The following is a 25,856-nucleotide window of genomic DNA, read 5'->3' on the forward strand; positions in this document are numbered from 1 at the left end:
TAAAGATGTAAGGGATACCCTGGAGATGCTAGACTATACATCCCCTGAATATAAGTTCAAAGTAAATAGTAAAACAATTGGGAAAAGAGTTGAACGCTCTTTCTCTTGTATGAGTTGCATGCCTCCCACAATTGTAAGCTTCAAGGCCATAAATATAAAAACATTGATTACATTTACATTTGACAAAAAGCTTTTCATTGAATCAAGAGTTACAAAATTAAAGTGTAAATATACAAGGATCTTGCTTCGTTTGCATCTATTTGTCTTCTTTTAGCTTTGAAACTTCTTCATTGCTTTCTGCAAAGATATCTAATCTCCTTACAATGGCTTTTTTATTTGGTTGCTCGAACAATTTGACTTGGACAGGGGGCCTCTTTTCTTCAAGCTGATGAGGAGATGGATGAGAAAGTGTTGGCATTTCTTTCTTTTTGGACTTTACCTTACGTGTTTTTCCAAATGACTTGCCCTTTGCCTTACCCTTACTCTTAGTTGAGGATTTTAGCGGAGGGGAGTCATGGTCGACTGGCATGATTTCCCTATCCAAAATTAACTCAATACATCTCTCCCTTATCCTCCATGTGTATGAATCAGGGTAATCTTGGCACTGCAAGGAAAAATTGTAATAATTTGAAAAACTCAAAGACGTGTTGCTCAAAAAACAATGTGAAAAATACTTACATTAACCCCATCTATCTTGAGAATCTTTGAATCTATTGTCCTACAAACATTTGAAATCACTCTCCATCCACAAGAATGCGCATCATTTTGCAAGGGCACTTCTTGTTGGAGAAAGCTATATGGTTTTTGAGGATCGGCAATATCCTCATATGTGGTGTCCAAAAAGGTAACCACGAGTCTGCCAGCACTGTAAATGGAAACATGTTACTTAAAAAGACAATCAAATAAAATAAACAATAAACCAAAAAGTAAGAATTATTCTAATCAATGCACATTTTTTCTTGGCCGTGGAGACCACTAAGAGAGTTCATAAGGATAATTTCTCTAGTGAGAATATCAGTGATCATTCCTGTTGGGAAGACACTTATTGGGGCGCGGTCTTTGTTGGGTATAAATGTGTCACCTCCTCGATCACTGGCCCTTTCTCTCTCCTAGACAATTTTGGAGGAACATTAAGGATCTCAAAGGCTTTTTTATCAGTAATGGGCAAGGGCCTCAATACCTTGTCGAACCTATACATGATTCTATTGACCATACTAAAGTCTTTGTTCATCAAAAGTCACTCTATGAGCATGAGCATTAGCAATGTAAGCATCATTCATAAAATCAACAGCAAAGTCTTTAGCTGCCTCCTAAAGACAAAGAATAGCTGCAAGCTGCCATTTCTTTTGCATGCCAACTTCAATGGACACCCTTGATAATCTATAAGAAATATCTTTGACAACTCTGATAAATGTTGTCTTTGGAGTGGCATGCTATGTAGCTCTTTCTGTCTTCCTTATCAAACTAAAACATTTCTGAACATAATAAAATCTAGACTTTCTATTTCTCTTAGACTTGGAAAAATCTTCTCCATGGGTATAAGAGGGTCCAGGTTTCTCTATTTGATGAATAGGGACTCTAAGCGAGGTTGGAAACTTGGTAGTTGTTGTAGGAGAGGACTGTGCAGCAAGGTCACAGCGCTGGTTGTCAACATAATGAAACTTACTATGGGCATGGGGAGAACACACTGTCTCTGCACTAGATTACTTTGATTGCATGGCAGGAGACTGAGGGAAACCAGGGGTAGGAGGGATCTCAGGAGGGAAAGATTGAGAACCACTGATGGCCTTGTCTCTTCCTCACTATCCTTGCTGCCTATATACACCTTCCTTGCAGTCTGCTTTGTCTTGGCCATCACCTACTAGAAAATGACACAAATCAAAAACTTTAAGCTCAAATCAAAAACCTTAAAACAGAAATCAAAAACTTAAAACATAAATTATAAGATTAAAGCATAAATCAAAAACCTTAAATACAAATCAAAAACCCTAACCCTAATCAGAAACTTAAAACATCAGAAACGGCGTGATCCGAGGAAAGCCCAAGATGGCACTTGATTCATTCGTGACATATTTGTGAATGACAGATACGGCGTGAAGGCAAACAAGTGTCAAATCACAGGGGATACATTCGCGTTGTATTTGTCTGTATTTGTCAACTACAGATATGGCACGAATGCAATGGAATGGTATAACAAGGTTCCAGCTACTCGCGTCGTATCTGCAGAGAGAAGCTTGCATTGCCATTTTTGCATGACCAATACGATGTGAATACACTCGAGTGTTGTATATAAATTGGCCTTCTCATGCCGTATCTGCAGCTAAAAATTGATGTGCATGTCAAGTAGCACTCGTTCAGCTCAATGTTTAAGTAAACGACAGATACAGCACGAAGCAGCACTTGTTGGGCTCGACACTTTTGTGTTATCACGCCATATCTGTAGATAGAACGTGAATCACAAGGCATACCGAGATAACGCAGCGAGGTATTTGTGCCATATCTCTATTCCGGGTCCTGGAAAGCGCGATGGTTGAACAACTTGAAAAGGGATTAACCAATACGGCACGATGGTTGAACAACATTGGCAATGCAAGTGGTCACTCACTCCATATCATCTTTCACGGTTGTGGATGTGAAAAGTGAGCCACGTAAGCCAACTTTGGTCTTTATACTCATGGGGTAGGCGATACGTGGCACAGTATTAATGGCTAGGGTTTGTGATCCACGCGGCAAATCCATGTCCTTGTCTATATATATACATAATTAGGCATTTATGTTTTTTTTGGAAAATTATCAAGCCTAGCTAGATTTGAGAGCTCCTCCTATTGTTTTACGTTTAATCTCGTACGGTATCATTACACGCACTCCTTTTGATACGAAGCGAGGAGGCATTGTTCGTGAGGTCAAGTGCACCCTTTTGCACCATATCATGGATCCCCACATACGAAGCGAGGAGGCATTGTTCGTGAGATCGGGTGCACACTTTCACGTCGTGTCATGCTTTCACTTATGTCTGAACCAAAGGATGTTGCAGACTCCCAAGAGCAGGTCACCCCTAATAAGAAAAGAAAAAGATTGTCATCAGGGTCAAGGGCTTCTGATTGTCCTGCCTTCTTCCTTGAAATTCCCACTGCTTCCTCCCCTTGTTGAGCAGCAGCAGGTGTGGGAATTCCTAGGAAGTATCCAGCCAAAGGCAAGTCACCATTGAGGGTTCCTGGATTGTCTCTATCACAGAGGTTTCTCCATCAGAAAGGCTCCTAGATTTTATTCTTCAAAATGGCATGGAGTTATCTTACTTTAGAACTGCAAAGGATATTTTCAACCCTGACTGGGATATTGACCATGTATTGAACTCATGCAAGAATTTTTTTCTGGAGGAGTTTGCTGAGTTTGAAGGTCTTGTTTTTCCCATGGTTGAAAAGAATGCAAAGAAATATGTTCACATACCTATTGGGAGCTCACCTTCAGAGAAGGCTTTGTTTTCAAGAAAGTTTACATCTCATTCTCTTGACAGGCTTTGTACCTCAGATTTGTTTTGTTCTACTCATTCTAAGAAATGCAGGCTAATGTCAAAACCAGCTGCATTCATTGCATATACTCTTGTTAAATATCCTCTTAAATCTTATGAACAACAATTAGAGGGTCCAAAATGTTCAAAATTCTGCCATTTCGATGAGGTAGCAAATGACAAGGATGCAGAGGACTGTTTGAACCTTGAGCAAGAAGCATATATTGCTAGCAAACTAGATGTTGCCCAGTTCAAAGCTGAGACCATTTATTGAAGAAAACCATGCAAATTCAGATCTTGTATGTGACTCTTCTTTCTATATTGTTGCTTCACTTCTAACTTTCCCTGTCAAGGACAAGGAATACATACTGCTATTAGGCATCCAAAGGCTCTTCAATCTTAGGGAGGATTATTGTTTAGCGATCATTGCAAAGGCTTCTAATGCTGCAAATGGAATTGTTGACGTCGAAAATGAATCAAAAGAAGAGTTACTTTAACTTGACACTAAAATTACAGACGACAAGTTTATTGAAGCAGGGGATGTCCTTTCTCTTTGTTTTAAATAACGCAAAGAATGCTGAGAAAGAGTATGGGATTATTGAAGAGGAGTTCCACAGCCTTCAAGACTGACTTGGAAATTTCAATTTTGGAAGAGAAGAGTCACAATATGTTAAAGAATTGGAAGATACCAATGAGGCACAATCATCAACTAACATATGGAATCCAACTAAGCTAGAGAATGATGAAAATCAATTGGTACTATTATCTCGAATTCTGTAAGATATACATTAATATGTTTGATTTTAACATTCATTTGACCTTAATCTTTTTTTGCAGTTGGAGATTGAAGATTTTGATAACTTCTTGGGACAGTGTAAAGGGACGAGAGAGCTAGTATTTGTTCCACTTGGCCATTACTTAGCAAGGATTGATCTGCATGTTTTCTTGGTATTTCATAACATCTTCTCAAAGGAGGCAACATGGCCTATATTATGTATCAAGGCACTTACAAAGCTACTTGGTTTCTCTGGGTTACAGTATAATCCACTCAAGGTGATGTTTTTGGAGAAGACTGCGTCTTAGTTTATCTGCTTCTAGAGTAGGATACTTTTTGGCCCTCTCATCTTATGTTTTGGCAGCAAAAAGGCACCTGAGAGCTAGCTTTGTACTTTTCTTTCTTGAAAAATAATATAAATTCTCATGTTTTGTTGTCATCTTTAGTATTCATTCTTTGAAGCTGTCGTCGAAAAAACCAATTGAATAGCTCGTCAAGAGCATTGTTTTTTGTAACTCCTCCTCCATGTCTTGTGCTTCGAAAAAAACTTGTACGTGCTTGATAATGAGATTTTCCCATGCCTTGGCCGCTATAAGTTGCTAGGGGGCCTTGCTCCTCCACAAAGTAAGGCCCATGGATATGAAGGATATGCTGCAAATTCAAAAGAGTAATAATCATTTTATGCCATTGGAAATTTTGTTGAAGAAATCTTGGATTAAATATTCTCTTACCAAATAAAATGTCATATCCTTTTCTCCCCATGCCTTCTTTATTGCTTGAACAAGATTTGTAATCAACCATTTAAACTCTTCTGGATATGTGTAGGTTTTTGTTTGTTGCTTGAGGAGCTTTAGGAAGACATCCAGGTGTCTCCAAACCTCCATCCCTAGAATGCAAGTTGTGGTGTGCTTGCAACATTTGTCATTATCCCACAGAGCTCTTTCCAATGCTCCCAAGTAATGCTCACCTGTTTTCCTGTATGGTTTTCTAAAAAGTGTCTAGCTTTTGAGCCTCCCATTAAGGCATCAACCAAGACATCTCTTGTTTTCCCTAAAAGTGTTAGATCTTTTCTTAAGTGAACTTGACCTCCATGAAAACCCATTTTGGAGAGTAATGCCTCACATTTGTCAATACACTCATCCGATAAAGACAAGGGCTTAATTGAGTATGCATAGTAGAGATGCAACTTGAGAAGTTTATCAATAATTCTAATTACATTCTCTTGTTTATGAATCTTTGTTAATGTTGCAAAGAAACGTAATATTTTGCACTCCTTGACACACTTTGGATCATTTTGTATTGATTAAAAGCAAGCCAAAAGTATTTTATATATATATATATATATATATATATATAGAGAGAGAGAGAGAGAGGAGAAGTGGGGGCTCAAAAGAAATCCCTCCACAAACTAAAGACTCCTTTAACTAAATGGAATAAAAAATTCAATCAAATTATTGTCCACCTTAAAAGATTCTTTTTAGGACGACAAGATCAAAAGTATTTATTTAAATACTTATAGGAGAAATAAGCCAATAGAATGTCATCTAATAGTCCCCAATTATATATTTTTTTTTCCAATGAGTCACTTTTAAAATTTTTAATAAGTGAATTATATGCATAATACAGCACTCATATAAAGATAGTTGGGATATTTTGCTATTTTTATCAAGTAGACCTTAGTTATAAATGAAGGACTCACAAACCAAGGGGCTAGTAGAGTGACACTCAAGGATGCAATCTTTCAAAGTTTTTAAAATTCCAAAATATAAAAAATGTGACTCAATTGTTTGGCTCACATTAAGCTTATGTATAGTACATAAAAATGTGTGTCATAACTTTAAATGGCTAAAAAGGATGCATGTTTTATTGAAGAGTGTCACTCTCAATTGGGGTGGGGTGAGTTTGGTTTTGTAGGTATTTCCTTATTGGCCCGTGTTGAATAAAGATCATGTTTGAAATGAGTGTTTTTTGTATCAAAACAGTAGATTATGATCACGAAAGAATAAGAAAACATATGACACCTTGATGATGACTCCAAGTATATAGGTATGATTAAATATGCATAATTGAATTTTGATTGGAGCTAATGTTTGAAATGATTAATGTTAGTATCTAGCTATTGATTGTGATTATGAAAGGATAAGTCAACATAGCACACCTTGATTATTACACCAACTATAAATGCATTAATGCAACTAGTGACGTAAACAAGAAGTGCTCAATGGGATATTGCATTAGTGTTAACTATATAGACATCCAATGCACACACATGCATGTACATACACATCTATATCTATGTATATCTGTTATGCCTATAGGCCCATCACAAGTGTGTAGATTAATGAAAATATTCTTGGAATTATCCCACTAGTCAAAAAGCCATTGATTATGGCATTAACTTCTTACAACATTAAAAGGCCTATTTCAATACACTTATGAACTTTATAAAGCTTTATAGCATTAAAAAATTGCTTCAATAAGCTTATTATAATGAGTAGTAGAAGGTGTACCATTATAATAAGCTTCTCAACCTTTAGAGTAAATAAGTCTATTATAATAAGTAGAAGGTGTATCATTATAATAAGCTTCTCAACCTTTAGATTAAGCAACCTTACCTACAAGAAGCTTATTATAATAAGTACAAAGCTTCTTCCAAGCATATACAACCCCTTTTTTGCAAAATGTTTATAGCTTAGACAAACAATCGGAAGCTTACGATCTAAGATGGGAATTGTTAGGCTGAAATACTTTAATTGTTGATGCATCTAATTTTGTTATCTTGTCTTTTAGCATAAGTCATTTATGAAGCCATTGAAGAGTTCCTATCTAGAAAGAAATCAAAAAAAAATTCCTTCACATATGACTAAGCATGTTTATAATCCCATGGTTACAATGCTAAATTGAATTTTATAAAGAATTTCAATGTGCACATGCATGCATGTGCTTGCTTGCTCATGTGTAGTAGAACCCAATGTTGATGTGACAATAGTAGTGACGTGCAAGTTCAATGAAAATTGTGACAAGTATGTCAAAGTTTAAAATATATTGCAATTATAACTCGACCAATTAGAGTACATTACTACATGTTCTCAATGGTAGGATGGAATATTGTTTAACCAAACAAAAGCCTTTTGCCTAATGCCTAGGGAAATGGAAAACCACAATAAATAACAAGTCATAAAGACATTTGAATAACCAAAACGCATACATGAAAATAAAAAGAACAATGTTCATAATCCTATTCAAAGGGGATCCACATGAAAGAGATTAGAATCATTAACTTCAACATGCATTGTGCAAACTATTAATTATGTCATCATACTCATGTCAAGAGCACCCAAGTAAGTGCAAGAGTAATGTTTCAGCAAGAGAAATGTCGAAACATTACGCAACTATGAATACTTATTTAGAAGTAGTCAATTGAACTAGCATGTTATCATTTCTTCGAAGGTAAAGGGAAAGCATAGCCATAATGAAGGATAGCACCAAAGATAAAAATAATGTCAAATCACATCTATTTGAAACCAATTTAGGTACTTCTATTAGTGCCAATTTTGTGTGTGCACATGCACGTGTACGTGCGCTTGTGTGCACATGTGCATACACTTGCACATGACACATACACAATACTCACACATACACAGTACTCACATGTGCATACACTTGCACATCACACATACACAGTACTCACACATGCAATCCAAGAGGAAAGCACCCATAAGGTGAGGAGAGGCCCTACCAAGTGAGGATCATCCTTATGCCCCTCAACAAAAATCAATGAAATACCTTGTATAGAATATAAGAAAGAAATGACCAATGTTAGAAGATTCATTTGAAGCATTATAATATGTATAAGAAATGCTCAAAAGTGAACAAAAAATTATTTTGCATTTAAGTGTTGTAAATTGTCAACAAATGTGAATATAAGCTCCAAGTGCTAAGTATTTTAATATCCTTATTAGATGAACACATTTGATTTATTTTAGATATATTGAAAATGGAGCATAGTATTAAGGAAGATTTTCATTGGTAAGATAAAACACCCTTAACTACACAAAACCCTCTTAGCTATTGACTATATCACAAGTGGTTATGAATGGCCAAGGCTATTGTTGCACAATATGCATCCATTCTTTGAATCATGAAATATGGCATGTGTAAAATCAACTATTTATTAATAATAATTACAAATGCATGACAATAATGGCACTACTTGGGGAGGAGGATTCGTATGCATGAGACCAAAGAGTGGTGCCAAATATTACGGAGGGTTGGGAAACATAGGCTGTTTCTTCCCCTTTTTTGGGATATTTTTGGATGAGATTGTGTGAAAGCTTCAAACCTATGAAGGTGAGCTCTTCCTATTATTGGTAGCACATAGGAGCTTCACAATTGGCACATGGCTTATTATGGTGCATTCCTAGTAGCTTGTGTTAGGTGTGGAGAGCCAAAGGAGACCAAGAGAGACTACCTATTAAATTTCCCTCCAAATCCTAGAGAGATGTTTTGCGGTTTGTATGTTTTACAGATTTATGGCATGACGAGTCTAGAACTATGTAATGACATGAGAGATCATATCCCATTTGTGATATAATCCATTTGTCTTACAAGAAGTCTAGATGGAGATAATGCAAAAGTGTTCCCTAGAAATGAGAAAGCAATGGCTCCCATGAAAATCCTATCCACATGCTAAGCCTCTAATTGTGAGCAAGCTACTATCCCACAAATCACAATACAATTTTATATGTAACATGAAGAACAATATTGAGTGCTCTCCACACCTCTTGCATGCTAGGGAAATTTGATAGGTAGTCTCTCTTGGAAAAATCAACTATCAAATCATACATTAACACCACAATTGTCTATTGTTCAAGTAGGAGCTTCACAATTGCACATGGGATGAGAGAATTTGCACAGATTTGCCTTCCCTCCCTCGCCTGCCCCCCCCCCCAACACATGTTCGCATCTAGGCTCGTGTCATGCACCTTCCATGGTTTTTTTTCCTCTATGCTGGGGTTTTTCTTCTTATTCATGCGCACCTTCTTCGTATGGATCGTGAGTGTTTGTTCTTTCATGGTCGTTTGCGTGTGGATTTTCTAGTTCATGCGTGCCTATCGTTTACGCCCCCATTCACGCACACAGATGCGCATGTGGTCTTCCTTGCATGAGGAGAAGACACCTTCCTTTGTATTTGGGACTCTAGCACCTTCTTCCACTTGGATTTCCATGTAGTCTCAATAACCCAAAACCTTCAACTTGAAATCCCATATAATTCAACATTACAAATAGCCTGATTGGTTGTTCATTCATCCTTAATATTATATGTATTTTTTCAATATATTTTTTGTATCATTAGTGTTCTACACATTATTTATGAATTTTTTAAAATATTAAGTTTTCATCAATAGATATTTGTCCTCACTAAAGATAAAAAAGAATAGCATACATCTTGTTGTGTACATTAATCTCTTCTTTTTTCCTTCAATAGATTATAATTGAAGAGCCCCTTTTAACCATACAAATGCCTTCTTATGTACTCTCCTCATAAACATGGTGTGAACACACATGCACAAAATACATGAGTTGTAACAAGCACCCATGGCAACACCCAAATTCATTTCTGGTATCCATTATTGTGATCAAATTCTTAATTGTGTGCATTTTTTATTATTTTTATGAGTTAATTACATGATTCTGGTACTCTCACATGCTTTTGCTTTGTACACTCACTTTTTTGTTGTAGAAAATCCACTGTATGTGATTATTATCGAGATTAGAGAGAAATCATTGTGACATTGCTATCAAATTATAGATTGGCTCCTTTTAAGGCTAATGTATATTTCTTGATATTGTTGATCTCTGATTGAAAGGATAAGATTGTGTAAAGCTTGATCATGAATCAAGGAACTATATTCCTTTTGTTGGGGCTTTTATTTCTTGGCTTCTATAGTAATACATGTACAATCACAAAGCTTGATTACAATAAGGATTAAATTTGAGAAATTATAGGTGTAATTATAGGTGTTTATAAACTAATCAATGAAGAAAATGAGTGGGGGATGTTCTTGCAAGGTAGACATAGCCAAGGTTTTGGTTTAGGAGTGTAAGGAACTCGTTCAAATTCTCTTCTAATTTCTCGCACGTTCATAACCCCAAAGTTTAAAAGGAGAGCTCCAAGCACAAGGCATGCTTGCTTAAAGGGCATGCTAAAAAAAGAAAGAAAGGGCATGCTAAAAAAAGAAAGATGAATAGTTCATGGTTTCCTTTGTTTCTTTCTTCAAGAAAGAAGGGCAAGGCTTTGAAATGGTGATGAATAGGCATCCTAAAATCTTTCCTCTAATCAAACTATTGTAAATAAAGATGTTACTTTTAAATGTTCCTTTCCTTGAACCTCAATTGCCTTATGGCATCAAAAAGAGAAATCTTAGTGATTTTTAGAGTGATTTTGTTTTCATTCATGAAATGTCTCTAACCATATAGTTTTAACTTTCAAGTTTTTCAAGCTATCATCTATGAGCATTTCCCTTCACGTTTTAGGGCATTGTATTCGTTTCTCCCCCAACCTCAACCTGAGTATTGAGCTTTGGATCCCACCTGAGTAGGACATGTGAAGAGGTTGAGGGTGGCCACTTGCAACCAACATGTTGTACATAAAATCTACATACATATTTATGGGCCCATAAGTAAGCATCCATCCTCCAATTTGGCAAGCAAATGCAACTCTTCAAATGGTATAGACTCGTTCATTCCATAATAATGTCATCTTAAAACTACATAACGTATTAACATCCACCAGTCCCATAAAATGTCATCTTAAAACTACATAACATATTAACATCCACTAAATACATGGTAGGGTCACATCTTGCCTTGAGGCATACGATCTAGTCCTAAAGACTTTTCATAATGGTTTTCTAAGCTTGGAATGTTTGCAAATTGATCCCTTATTTTTCTATTTTTGTACTTATAAGGCATCCTCTAATAAATGTTATAGAAAAGCTTAGCTCTTTTGGTCTATAGATCTACAAACATGCTACAATAAGCTTTTTGCACATGGTGGCTACTAACACGCCACAATACGCTTTGCACATGATAGCAAGCCCAAATGACACTCATCTAGGCATCATAAATGTGGAGCACATGATAGCAAGTCCAAATAACACTCATCTAGACATCGTAAATATGCTCCACGCTCACCACCTAAGATATCCCCCCATGTGGGCTATATTTACAAACTTTTTTGACACTCCAAACTTGACTAGATGCACTTATGGTCACACTCCAAGCAAGCCCAAATAACGCTCATCTAGGCATCATATATATGCTCCATGATCACCACCTAAGATATCCCCCCATGAGGGCTATTTACAAACTTTTTGACACTCCAAACTTGACTAGATGCACTTATGGTCACACTCCAAGCATCTCTAGTGTGTTAAAAGGGCTCCATTGATGAAGGTATGTCTCCATTGTGTTGGGAGGGCACCATTGATGATTCACTTGGTATCGCTCTAATAGCATTATGTTCGATGTGGAGTTCCTTTACACTAAGTGTCTATACTAGCTACATCCATGATTCGATGGACTTGTCAAGCACTAAGTTAATATCGTTAGCAAAAACGACGACGAATTTCACACTTGGAATTTGGTAACACATTTATATGAACAAATATCTTGCAACTTAATAATTTTCATGACATCATTAATTTTCATACGGTGGAGAGTAATACTTGGGGTGCAATGACATGAAATCACTCCTCTCCATGCATGTCATCTTTACCTCTACACTTTCAAACTCTAATTACATTGGTTTTACCTTTCACATTGTGCTTAACTAAGGTACCACTCAAACCTTTTCAAATTGACCCTTGTGTCAAGGGGTTCCCAAAGTAGTCCAAATGAAATTTAGAGAGAAGGTACACACAAGCTTAATCATCACTCATAAGGAAATCAATTCGACAGCATCTTAAGGGTGTCACAAAATCAACCCTCCTCAATGAAGACTTGGTTTAAGAATTGATATGACACATTTGTAACACTTGAATAATCACAATTGCTTCCTTACAAAGTCTTGAAAGTCTTCTAAAGTAGTCCTCACACTTTAGAAATGATGAGATTTAAGTAGATGAATATGATTGTTCTCTAACGCATATGTTTAAAACCTATCCATTTTAATTTGTCTAATATGCCAAAGGGAAGCCATAGGGCTATTTAACGTGATAATGTTTACCCATAAGTCTTCATTAATATTTTTATTTCTTCAAAATTTGAAACACATTGACCTCTTGCTTTTCTTTCCTCCCACCTTTTTTGCTTCTCCCCTATAAAATCATGTCTAGTACCATCCCCTCTTATCAAAAGTGCAACTCTTCCACCTTTTTTGCTTCTCCCCTATAAAACCATGTATAGTACTATCCCCTCTATCAAAAGTGCAACTCTTATTTCCTTAATGGCCAACTCTTGCAAGCTAGAATATTTTCAAGATGTGGATGTGCATTGTGATTTCTTACTCAAATTTCTCCTTCGAAGGTCCCTTATATCTCCACCTCATGTGCTCTTCAATATACTAACCCTCTATGAGCTATTATAAAGCCTTCCAAGTACAACATTGCTTAGCAAGCCATCTCTCTTGCTTCATAATTGTGATGTGGTATTTCAAATCAGGACTCACTTGCATGTTTCAAGTGTATTAACCACCAAATACAAATATCAAGGAAAGTTAACCACAAAGATACAAGTATTAAGGAAAGTCCACATTATCTCCACACTTTTCTTGATGAAATAGGCAAAATCTAAATGACATTAGGTGACTTCGACTTAAACATGTTTCGAACAACATGAGTTTCCCTAATGAGTCTCCCTAATAAACACATCTTTTGTATAAGAAATGCAACTTAAACAATTGCAATAAAAATGAACTTCCTCAAACACATTAGTTGATCATATATGGACAGATCTTTCAGCATGATCGAAAATCTCATTCCTTACTAGCATATGCCCTTGTGATCACCTTGTTCGAAACTAGTAGCCTCAAAAGGATGCCATTTCATAGGGAAATTTATAAGAGACCTAAGAAGATCTTTAGGACCATATGCTAAACCTTATAAAACTAGATGGGAAGCATGTAACACTTGGATTTGCTAAACCCAAATGAAGAGAATGTATGAGTGGTGTATGCTAGAACTAGACGAGTGCTAATAGGGCATTAGATCCAAGTCAGCGATATGAAAACCTTGTCCAAACATTATTTTGGGATAATGTAAGATGAGAAGGCACAAGGTTATGCTACATGGGGAAGGGAAAAGGGAAAGGATTGAAGAGAGGAATGAAAGAATATGGATGTAAATGCTCTTAAATGAGGCGGCGCGAGAGAGAAAGAGAGAGAGAGAGAGATGCGTGCATCATGGCTGTATTTCTCGGATCTACTGCGGCAGATCATACAGAAGGATGATATGCTCACTCACACATTAAACAACGAGACACAGAGAGAGAGAGGAAGAAGGATGATGTGCCCACACGCTAATTACACAAGACACAGAGACAGATACAGAGAGAGAGAGAGATGCCGCCTGCTTCAGTAACAGTTCCATAGATCCAGCTCGTCGGATGCCAAGGAAGACAGCATGACAGAGCCGGCCTGCCGCCACAGCACTGTTAGCCATTGGAGAAGAAGGCGCCTCCGCCATATCCACGCCCTCAAGAGGAACCTCACCAGCATGATCATGGGTGATGATTCGCCTAACAGGATGGAGCTGTGAATGGATCAGATCATATCTCTCCTCCGCCCCTACCTCTCTCTTTATTGCCTTGCCATATGTAGGACCTTGGTGCTTGTTGCTTGTAGCCCATGTTCTACTGAATAAGTAAGAAAGACCAGCTCTCATTATTTTCTCATCCCTTTTTTAGTATGCAATGGGTCATCCACTAAGGAAGTGACACACCTCAAACCCTCCCCACATGCCACACCGCATGGGTTGATGGATGCCTTAAACTACCAAACTCAAGATTGATTGCAAGCTCGGCCTACCACTAATAATAATTCCATTGAAGGCGTCCCTTCTTAACCTTGTCCTATATCCTATATATATATATATATATATATATCTCACTAGTATCCATATTCAAGCGCCCCTTTAAACCTTCACTTTGGGCCTAACTTAGGGGACTTCACCAACCTCGCTTTGTCAAAACATTCTTTTCCAATTAACTTGCTTGATGTTACACGCAATCTTCATCACTTCTAGCCTTTGGCAAACATTATTTTCCAATTAACTTACTTGACTTTTACTCAATCTTCATCACTTCTCAATAGCTAGAGGTGACATAAGTCATCAATTATGAATCTTGATTATTTCGTTTCAAGCACGAAAAATCAACTATCAAATCATACATTAACACCACAATTGTCTATTGTTTAAGTAGTGTGTGTGTTCTAAAAGCTAGCCTCTACCTTTGATGCTCTTCTTTTATGTCTCCAGAAATAATCATTTCCCAAGCAATATTTTTCGAAAAGCTTTTGAATGTCCTAGACGCTAGGGTTTTGATTGTGCTATTCATTAGCAAAAGCTAGGTGTACATAGACATGAGCAATAGTAGAAGAGTAAGCATCCAATGAATGATAAGGGTGCATAATGTTGATTCTTTTTTTTTGTGCTTGGTTTCAATTGAGGCATTTTAAAGCACCACAAAAAGGGCAAAAAAGCACACATTAAATGCCATAAAAAATCAAGAAAACTCGAGCTAAATCAAAACTCCCCAAAAAGAAATAAATAAATAAATAAATAAAAACTTAATGCAAGTTTTCAATTAATGTGTGAAATAGCCTAACTTAGGACCCTTTGATCACAATTTATGAATATGAGTGGTATTATCCACCCTTCTTTTAGGGAGGGAAAAGAGAAACCAACATGAATATATGGAAATAAAAGCAATATCACAAAGTCCAAACCTTAGGGGTGTTCAATAATCAAATTAAAGTGGTATATAAACAACAAACACTATGATCAAAAGATGTACAACATCTCAAACATCAAAAAAGCATCACAAGCAAAGCAAGAGTAAAAACATAGTAACAATGATAGAGAGAAGTGAAGAACTAGACAAATACCATGAGATAAGTAGAGGACAAGGAGACCCCGACCCCAAGCCAAGCCAATAGTTCATGTGTCATTTGAGGACATGCAAGCATAAGGGCATGTCCTAATGTCCAGTAGGTCAAACTCAAGAGTAATTGTGTTTTTCATAGATTCTAAACTAACCTCATTAAACGAAGAAGAGAAGAAAAGCTAGCCCCAAAAGTTGAATTCTATCTATTCCTTTGGATATATAACCAAGGCAGATGAGGACTTGTTAGCAAAGGTGCTTAATAAAATAACTAGTTTGATAGTCTTAAAAGTACCGATTCCATCTATTCCTTTGAATATATAACCAAGGGGGATGAGGACTTGTTAGCAAGGGTGCTTAATAAAATAACTAGTTTGATAGTCTTAAAGTACAAATTCCATCTATTCCTTTGGATATATAACCAAGGGGGATGAGGACTTGTTAACAAAGGTGCTTAATAACTAGTTCGATAATCCTAAAGTATCAATTCATCATAGTGCTTAATATATGTGGCTTTGCTACTAAACTAGGCTTTAAGGGCATGGTAGAATTATCACTAAGGAGAATGCCATCTCGATAATTACAAAATTGGTATCAAACGTGTGGCACATAGACAAAAGGAATGGGCAAAAGCATAATCCCATAGGGAAACTAAGGCGGCCTTCCACCAAAATATATAAAAGAAAGTTTTTGAACCATTAGTTGGTGTAATGAGTTGATTTGGCAAAAGCTTTTCTATGGCTCTAAGAATCCAAAGAATAACATAGACAAAGAGCATAAACTAGAGGAATCTCATAGGCAAAGCAAGAAGGCTTTTCACTAGATGCCATGAAATTATATACTTAGTTCATTTCTCAATGTAATAACTTGATTTGACATATGCTTTTTTGTACCTCTAAATCTTTTGTATTGAGGTGCTCATTAGCTTATTTAGAAATTCATATCTATTCGTCTACAATATTATTGTGCATTTGATCAACAATAGCTTAACCTCATTCTCAACCATCCCCATTCTTGTGATTGATTTGGATCCATGGTAATCAATCAAGAAGATCCCATAGCAATAAAGTTATTAAAGAAGACTACCAATACACCAAACAAGGATGCAAAGAAAAACCAAATGTAAAGAAAATGAAAGTACAAAGGTGATAACTCAAGTTATTGCAAAGAACTAAAGACTCACCTTTTCTACTAACTCATGAAAGGAATTTTGATAGACAACCTTGAATAAATACTCACATAGAAAGGTTCTCTAGTGTGTAGCCAATTGTATTCATGTAAAACTAAACCCTCACTTTAAGCAGCTAGAGAGAGCACCTAGACAAGTGTACTGGAAGATCAATGATCAAATATCTATCTAAGAGCCTTTCGAAAGTCAAGGAATACATCAAAGTGGTGCAAAACTTGTGGCAGGTGGGCAAAGTCCGTGAACTAGAATGAGTGATTTCTTAACAAAATGAAGCTTCTCTAAATTCACAAATGGATCATACAAGAGTGCTAATTAACGTGCTCAATTGTCATTTGTTATTTTGCTTTATTAAAAATAATCATATCTTATTATTGTCCATCACATCCATCCGTCATAGTGTAGACTAACAATTCTTAACTTCTTGTCACCTACTATTCAAGACCTTGATAACTAAGCCACAATTCAAACTTCTTAGTCATGAGCATTACCTTAAAGTAAATATATTAGAAGAAAAGTAAGAACAAAAACCCTTATTGAACTCCTTTTAAACTCTTCCTCTTAAGACAGAAGCTACATAGTCCATGAAAACATGTTCTCACATGTCACCATAAGTTTCCTTCTATGAACCATACCTCATATCTTATCACTCATCTTCCCTCTTGATTAGAGATTCTTTAGCAAAGGAGTGGCAGATAGTCCAAACAGATATTTTTCAATTTGAAAACACTTTGAGAAGTCAAGCGCATGTTAACTCTCAAGGATGCTTCTTGACCATTCTGATTTTCTATTCAACATTGAAGAATTTGTGCGAATTCCTAGAACATCCATTAGTACTACTCTTTGTTTGAAGAGGTCTTCCAGAAGCTATTGGATATAATATTGTCCAAGATAGGTCTTTTATGCAAATTCCGAGAGGATCGATTGGTGCTAATCGTGTCCGAATAGATAGCTATTATGCAAATTCCTATAGCATCTATTAGTGCTAATGGCATAATAGTATAGCATACTATAAGGAATGGCTAATAGATAGCTATTATGCAAATTCCTATAGCATCTATTAGTGCTAATGGCATGATCATATAGTGTACGTGCTATAAGGAGTGGCTTGAAAAGTATGTCATTACAAGCAGAGGCAAGCTACAATACGGCTGCTCGTAGATTTCCAAGGTTTTCTCAAACTTTGTCCACATGGCAATCTTTCAAGAGCACCATTGTCAACACACACCTCTCTCTCTCTCTCTCTCTCTCTCTCTCTCTCTCTATATACATAGAGAGAGAGAGAGAGAGAGAGAGAGAGAGAGAGAGACACACACACACACACACAGAGAGCTGGCAATCGGAACGGTTCAGTCGACGTCGTCGAAGACTCGAATGCTTAAGAGGGTATTAATTTTGATACTCCGACGTGGACGGTTTGTGAATGGATGGATTGGCGTGGCTAAGCCGATGATCTTTTCAATAATTGTAACACGACACAGCCGCCTTCCGATGGCTCTCTTCGAGCACGACACTTCCATCTACATCCACATTGATTGAACGTGCCAAGCCGAGTCTTACAACTTGAGATTCAATGGGAGATGACAACCATGGGCAAGACTTCAAGCACATGAAGAAGCTACTGTATTATATATACTCTGTGTGTGTCTGCGCGCGCGCGCGCTAATTGCTTGGCATTTCTCTTAACCAAACGTCTGTTCATATAACCCACGTTGTCCCTTCTCTCAATCTAGCGTTTGTTCATACAACCCGAGGTGCCTTTGCCACTCCGAACAATCTATAACCCAAATAGGATTTGCATGCCCCAGCATCTCCTTCAGCTTCCCTTCTTTGGGATACTCGCCGATATCACAACATTCTCTTTTCATATGCAGTCCTTTGGGCCTTGAAACTTCTGTTACCCTTTCCCTGCTTTTCGATACCTTCAGTTTCCAAATCTGTTGATGACCAGCTGCTTTTAGTAGAGTAGACATCTCTCTTCTTGCATTTCCAACCTTTTTTCGTCATCTCTCTTCTTTTGATTTTGTTTCATTGACATTAACTCAAGCTGGCCTATCAACAATGATCTTTATAAGTTCCATGTCAAATGGGCATGGTAGCCACAGTTACAACACATTATGTCAAAAAAAATATCAATGTAATCTATTTAGTGTCACCCTCCAAGTGTCCCTGTCTGTCTCCCAATAACCATGCTTCAGTACTTAACTTTCATATAAGCTTTCCTTGCATTCCCATACTCTTTATATTCATACATTCTTTACTTTACACTTCTGGTATCCCTTACTCCATACTTTGAGAGCTTAATGTGAATCTCAACCCCTGAACTTTTCCCAATCCATATTTTACCCACTGGACTCACCTGGTCCATCAACATGAAAAACTTACCTAGTCCGTGATCACGAAAAGCAATGAAAAAACTTGACATTCCTAGTTCAGAACTTCCCCCAATGCAATCACAAAATGTAGAAGATCTAAAATCAACTGCAAAAGACACAGTAATGAGGACCACACAAATCCATGTCTCACACCACCTACATAATAGTACGTACTGCAAATGAAGTTAAAGAGCCTTAAATAACCACACTTCAAAACGTAAATCCAAACTACACAGATAACGACGATGTTTGTTTCTGGGAGCCTAGTTCTACGAGAGTCTACAAATCCCATTCTACCCTTTCTACAATATTGAGAAAGTTTTAAGGTTTCTAGCAGGCCACCCAGTCTCTCTCACTTCATAAATCATCCTCAACAGCATCGCTGGGCATATCATGAGCTACCACAGAAATTTGCAAGGAGGTTCTTGCGGATTCATAAACAATGAGATGAAAATAGTGGCAGATTTCATGAACCAAACTTGCAATACCATGCCACGAGTGATAGGAAAACTTAAATTGCCTTTCCAACTATGGCAAAACAGACTTGTAAATCAAGCCTAAGAAATTCTCTTCTATCCCTGCCCTTTCTCCAACTTGTCTGTCTCTTGACTAGTACAATTCTGGAGTTGTTTCTTCAGTGATGATAAGATACTCTACACTATTTACATAGCTGGTTTTCAAAGATGTGCATTGAACCACTCAAAAATCTCATCTGTTCGTGCACTGGTCATTTCATGATATCCATATGCAAGGTTAAGTAGTTCCTGTATATGCAATTCCCACAATCTCAGAGAATATTCAGGCATAACCTGATGGTTTTTTAAATGCATCATCCAGTTCATAGAACGGCCATCAGCAGTCATGGCATTTTCTGCATCAACTATACCAGTGTCCTTTAATACCCGCTGTACCCTTGCCGAAGTTTTTGAATCAAGACCAGGAATTCTGGTGAAAAACTCAGATGTGACAGGTAACGGAAAGCATTTTGCCTCTGCAGTTCGCACTCCCTTGCTTTTGAGCAATTTCATAGCCTCTTCAACTAACGCTGCCCTTCTTTTATCTTTCACCATATGCACAAACAGGGTTGGCGGGTAATTTGCATCTACTTGCATTGTTTTGAATACGCCTTCAGAAATCATTATGGCTAAAGATTTGAACTTGTATTCCCTGGCTAAAGCAGAAATGAAATATCCTCCTGATGATGCTCCAAGACCAACAACTGGAAGATTCGTTAGTTCTTTCTCTCTTATCCAAGAAGAAAGGATGGTCAAAACTTTATTCTTATCAGTACCTAGATGCCAGCACTCCCTTGTGCTAGAAATTGCTATCACTGCATAGCCCTTTGTTAGTGCATGGAGAACAAGAATCCTCTCCTCTGGAAGTCCAACACATTCAGCACAATTGGGACTCTTATCCCAGAAATAAATTGGCCTACAATGACAGCCATGGGCGATGAAAAGTACAGCCTTGGGGGATGGTGGAATTTGCCACACAACCTGTGTTTCCTGAACATACTGCAGATTTCCAGAAAGTCCTGAAAATGAGTCTCTGTCTTTCTGTTCATTCTTGGATGTTTGAGATAGAAAGGATGGGGAATGACGCGAAGTCAGTATAAAAATAGGAGCAAGCACAAGCACCGTGACAGCTAGGAGAATTTTATGCCAAGCATTGAGTTGAGAACAAAGGGAATATGCTAGGCTGTACATGGTAGGATGCCGAAAATCTTCAAATACCCGTCTGGCCATGTCAGAAAAATATCCTGAAAGACATCATATTTATGCTAGATTCAGAAGAGATTCCAAGCAGAACATAGAAGCTTGTTTGAATTTAACATTTATCTGTGTTCTTCAAAAGTATTGATTTATTGAAGACAATCAGAAAGGCCACTGTCCTACCATAATTCAAAACGTGATAACTTGGAAAAATAGTGTTCATGCATAAAATACCATGTTTTGAATTATGCATTGTGTCACATACAAAGGCTAACCTTAAGAGTATGCATTAGAACTAGATATTGCCTAAGCCCTTGGGTGTCTCAAATCAGAAGTAAAATCGTAAATCAGCAAGATGAACCTTTTCCAAATTCCATGCTTGATCATAGCAAGTACATGAACACACAAAGGGAACTTAAAGAGAGAGAAGAGATAAGAGGCAAGAACATACGTGCACAAGGGAACACACTTCATGGGCTCGTTGTCTAGCAGATGTCTTCAAGAGTTTCTCGATGACCCTGGTGTGGACCTGTTGCTAGGTTTAGCCAATTTTGGGTTTAGTATACAATTCGGCCTGTGTGGCTTGACAGTCAGAGGCGCCCTACTGTCGTTTCTCACATTGAATATGCCTTCTCAGAATTACTGAACTACAGACAGCCCACAAATCCTAAACTGAAGTTACCCTGCTCCACTCCCCTGCATCAATCCTGCATCCAAATAGTCGTACCTGTTCTCCCAAGAATACAGCTCTGAAAGAATATTTGCAAGGGCACAGATGAAACTAATGACCAGCTTAATGGAGCTCACACCTCAGAGTGATAAGTGAGCCTGCACAGGGCAGGGACTACGCCACATATAACACCAACCCATAGGTACGGGTGCAAGTAGAGCAACCTAGGGTCTCGAGTCCAAGTGTGGTGGTCACATGATATAGTGCCTTCTAGGCCTTCAGCCGCTTACAGGTCCCCCTCTCAAATGATGTAAGTGGCTGAAGGCCTAGAAGGCACCTGTGATGAAGCATCAAAGTCAAAGGAAGGGCCTTCTTGAAGATGTCTACAGCATTGTCCTTCGTAGGATAGTGGGGACCAGCTCCAACTCTCCATCCAAGATATGCTCTCGAACATAATGGCAACCATGTGAACATGAAACACCGGGTTCTTCGTAAGAGCAAGGGCACTTCGGCTATCAAACGCTCTATCCAAGATATGCTCTCAAACACGATGGTACTCGTGCCAGCATGAAACGCCAAGTTCTTCATAAGGGCAAGACCAATACAGTTGTCAAACTGAAGAAGGGTTATTGAGCAAGTCCCATGCCTGCAAACATACTCCTTAACCAAACTACCTCCTACATGGAAGAACACACAATTCGGTACTTTGGTTCCCTCGAAGAAAGTGAAACAGAGGCTGCTTCTTACTGCTCCAAGAAATCGCATTGGATCCAAGGGAAAAGGCATAACTTGTGGTAGACCTACAAGTGATCAATATCTCCTGTCCAATCTGAATCTAACCAGCTCTCCATAGAGAATCATGTGAGCAGATCCCCTGCAAGTATCACAGTAGTTGCATTGCAACCTGTCAATAGGAAAAGAGAGGCTTATTCAAGAAAGAGCTGGGAAGAGCCACACAATAAGAGATGTCTGGTTGGCTGCAATGAGCTAGATCAATAACCCCACCAAACTATGATCATGGGATGCCATGGCAAACTCCACATCGCCCTAAAAAGAAACTTTGGATTCATCATCCATGGGACAAGAAATGGTCCTCCTTACATGGTAAGCATCCTGGTTATGTGACACTACTATGGGTGCCTTGAGATAGCTGGTATAACTCAAGATGGAAGAGGCCAAGGTTCAATAATGACATGGCGACTAGGCATTAATCAATAAATTAATGCTAGTCCTAGGCCAATGAATGTATGGAAGAACTTAATATTCCATAGGGTTTAGCACATTAAATGTGAATGGGCACTAGCTAGTTCTTGGGCAAGGACAATGGAATAATTAATTAAATTTCAGAAATTCAATTCTGAATAATTGATTACTTAATGCTGAAAATTACATTTACAAGACTGCCTAGTGGCAAAGGCTGAGAGAAGGCTGTTGGGGTTGGCTGAGGCTGGATCCCGCCATTGTGTGAATTTTGAAGGATGAGAGAAAAGGAGAGAGTGCTGTCCAAGCAGGCACTGGCAGGTTTTGGCGATTTCCAACCAGCCAAGAAGGCTCCTACAGCAGACAACAGCTCCTACAAGGAGGCCAGCAGCTGGCGATTCCATCTTGGGCTGGGCAACAATGATCTAAGGCCTCCAAGCTGTTGGGCAACAGCCATCTCAAGCCTTCACATGTTGGGCAACAGCATTTAATGCTGATTCACAACAGGTGACAGCCAGTTTAAACACTTTTAATTGACTGAAATCGGCAATTGCCTCTCTTTAGCTTCCTCCCTCGTCTCCAAACATTCTCTCAGCCGTTCTCAGCCATTTCCAGCTTTGGGTAAGAGCAATTGAAGAAATTGCTGCTGAAACCCCACTTTCACCCTAATTCACAATAGAAATTAGGGTTTCTCAGCCACCTTGAGAGCCCTACTATAGTGACGGGTTAGGCACGAAGATCAAGATAGTCAGTCTTTACGCGCGGCGAGAGATAGAGAGAGTGAGAGAGAGCACAGCACAGCAGAGAGTGAGCACATTTTTAAGTACAATAACAAGAGTGTACCTTTAGGTTTTTAGATAGATATATATGTGTAAGTACACGTACTAAGGGTGTGCTCACACCCGAGCACACATTTAAAGGCACGAGGGCCTTTATTCCCAACAACCTCCCACCTAAAGGCAATGTGCCTTAAGAGGAGAAAAGAATCAACTAAGTCTAGGTATGTACAAAGCTGAAATACATATATCTATCCAACTCCCATCATCTGTCAGCAATGAGCAAACCGCTCTACTGGAAGACCCTTCATGAGAAGGTCTACAAGATTATCATCTGTATGCACTTTGACAAGCTCAATGCTCTTGCTGTTAAGTACATCTCTAATGAAGTGGTACTTCACATGTATGTGCTTTGTCTTTTGCATGAAAGACAGGATTCTGTACTAGCATGATAGCACTCTGACTATCACAATGGAGAACAGGTAACTCTGTGATGTCAAGCTCTCCCACCAGACACGAAAGCCATAAAGCCTCCTTGCATGCCTCAGTGGCAGCCACATACTCTGCCTCTCTAGTAGACAATGCAACACACTTTTCTAGCCTCCAGATCCAAAAGATTGCTCCTCCTGTGAAAGTAAACACATACCCAAAAGTAGACTTCCTACAATCTGCATAACTAGCATATTTTGCATCCGTAAAGCCAACAACAGATACCTTCTGCTTCCCAAAGCAGATGCACAACTCCTTTGTACCTTTGAGGCATCTCATAATACCTTTCACTGTATCCCAATGCTTCTTGCTAGGGGTTGCCATGTATTTGCTAACCACTCCCACTGCAAAGGCAATGTCACGACGTGTAGCAACCATAGCATACATCAAACTGCCAACAGCTGAAGCATATGGTATCTTGGCCATTTCAACCTTTTCATCATCAAATGTTGGGTTGTCCTCTGCACTGAGTTTCATGTATGGAGGCAATGGAATCCCAATTGTTTTCCCCCCCTCCATATTGAAACACTACAAAACCTTGGAGATATAATCCTGTTGAGATAGATAGAGTGATCCTTTTGACCCATCTCTGAGTATTCGCATGCCAAGAATGTGATTTGCATCACCAAGATCCTTCATGTCAAAGCTGTCATGAAGACTTTGCTTCAGTGAGTCCAAGACATGAGTATCTCTGCCAGCAATTAGCATATCATCAACATACAAAACCAAAATAATCAGGCTGCCATGTGCTACCTTTTTGGTGTACAAGCAGTGATCCACTTGACTTCTATGAAAGTCTTGAGACTGTATGAATGTATTAAACTTATGATACCATTCTCTTGAGACTGTGTGAATGTATTAAACTTATGACACCATTCTCTTAGTGCTTGTTTCAGTCCAACTCCTTTTGAGTTTACATACCATTTTTTCTTTCCCTTTTTTCACAAACCCTTCAGGCTCCTACATATATATGTCTTCATGCAGATCACCATGTAAAAATTAAATGCAACATTCTTCTGAGTCTGCTCCTCTTGCAACAAGCGGTCTTCCAACTCCACAAAAGTAATGTCTTCACGCAAATCACCATGTAAAAACGCAATGCAATATTCTTTTGAGTCTGCTCCTCTTGCAACAAGTGGCCTTCCAACTCCACAAAAGTAAAGGGTTGTTGCCCCATCCCCCCCCCCCCCCTAACAACATCAAAGAGATGCAAAAACCAAGATGTAACTCTGGAAAAAGAGTTCAAGGTGATGTTCACTAATTCAACATCCTGAATAATCTCATCAACATTGAGCAGTTGCTCACACTAATCCTGTATATGAGTAAGGTGATTCGTCATGCTATCACCCTCATCCATGTTTACATTTGCCAACTCTTTGCCAAGATAGCTTGTAGGAAATCCTAGCCTCATTGCGGGCAGCAAACATACATTCAAGTATGTCCTATGCTAATTTTGGGGTCTTGCAAGACCAAATGTGTGCGGAATGATAGCCCTTTGTACTAACAATGCTATCAAAGAAAGTGCCTAAGCAACCCTTGAAACCCATTTCCTGTGATCCTCAATAGGAGGAGAAGGAGAAGGAGCACCAGCACACAACCTGTCCTCGAGCGTGACGCCGCTGCTCATCTAGGGATCCTAAATGTGCAAAAGGACTCAAACAAGCAACTAGGACTCATCCAGCCTATTATCAATTGGTGTCTGAGGTGTGAGACCTCCTGATTGCAACAAGTCACTTGTAACATATTCTCACAAATCCTTCGCAACAAGAAGTTCACGGACCATAAAACCCCATAACAAGTTGTTGGAGCCATTAAGCTTGTCCTTCTAAGTGAGAACACCAAGGATGTTGCTCTAATCATTGTTGCCCTGACTTGCCATGCTATCATAAATGAGCAACAATTTGCAGCCAAACACTTCAAAGCTGAAGTATAGTGTGTATACTCCTTAGAGTACCAAAAATCCCTCAAGATTACTAAACAAGTGCCAAATTGTCACACAAATGCCGAAGTGTGTGCAATGTCAACCACAATAATAACAGTAATGCACTACTATCTACTGCTA

General features: G+C 38.3%; 1 protein-coding gene and 1 long non-coding RNA gene across 3 annotated transcripts in view; both read right to left on the minus strand.

Annotated features, from left to right (window-relative positions):
* Positions 1–270: 270 nt before the first annotated feature.
* On the minus strand, positions 271–5,603 carry LOC148010483 (uncharacterized). Its single transcript, XR_015689504.1, has 3 exons — positions 5,015–5,603; positions 4,659–4,934; positions 271–865 (listed from the first exon to the last, which is right to left on the minus strand). It is a non-coding gene; the product is annotated as an uncharacterized LOC148010483 (long non-coding RNA).
* A 13,249-nt stretch (positions 5,604–18,852) lies between these two features.
* Positions 18,853–25,856, minus strand: part of LOC148010484 (uncharacterized) — a 38,661-nt gene continuing 31,657 nt past the window's right edge. The window contains exons 1-2 of one of the 2 annotated variants that reach the window (XM_087671967.1): positions 21,111–21,559; positions 18,853–20,706 (exon numbers count right to left, since the gene is read on the minus strand). In XM_087671967.1, the coding sequence (XP_087528093.1) occupies positions 19,625–20,692 (1,068 nt within the window). In that variant the 5' untranslated portion in view covers positions 20,693–20,706; positions 21,111–21,559 and the 3' untranslated portion in view covers positions 18,853–19,624. Of the gene's footprint in view, positions 20,707–21,110; positions 21,560–25,856 lie in introns of those variants that run through there. The other variant, XM_087671966.1, reaches the window with a different exon arrangement.

Source organism: Lygodium microphyllum, chromosome 29 (assembly GCF_053477565.2).
Source record: "Lygodium microphyllum isolate KBCC chromosome 29, Lygodium_microphyllum_v1.1.10, whole genome shotgun sequence".
NCBI classification, from domain to species: domain Eukaryota; kingdom Viridiplantae; phylum Streptophyta; class Polypodiopsida; order Schizaeales; family Lygodiaceae; genus Lygodium; species Lygodium microphyllum.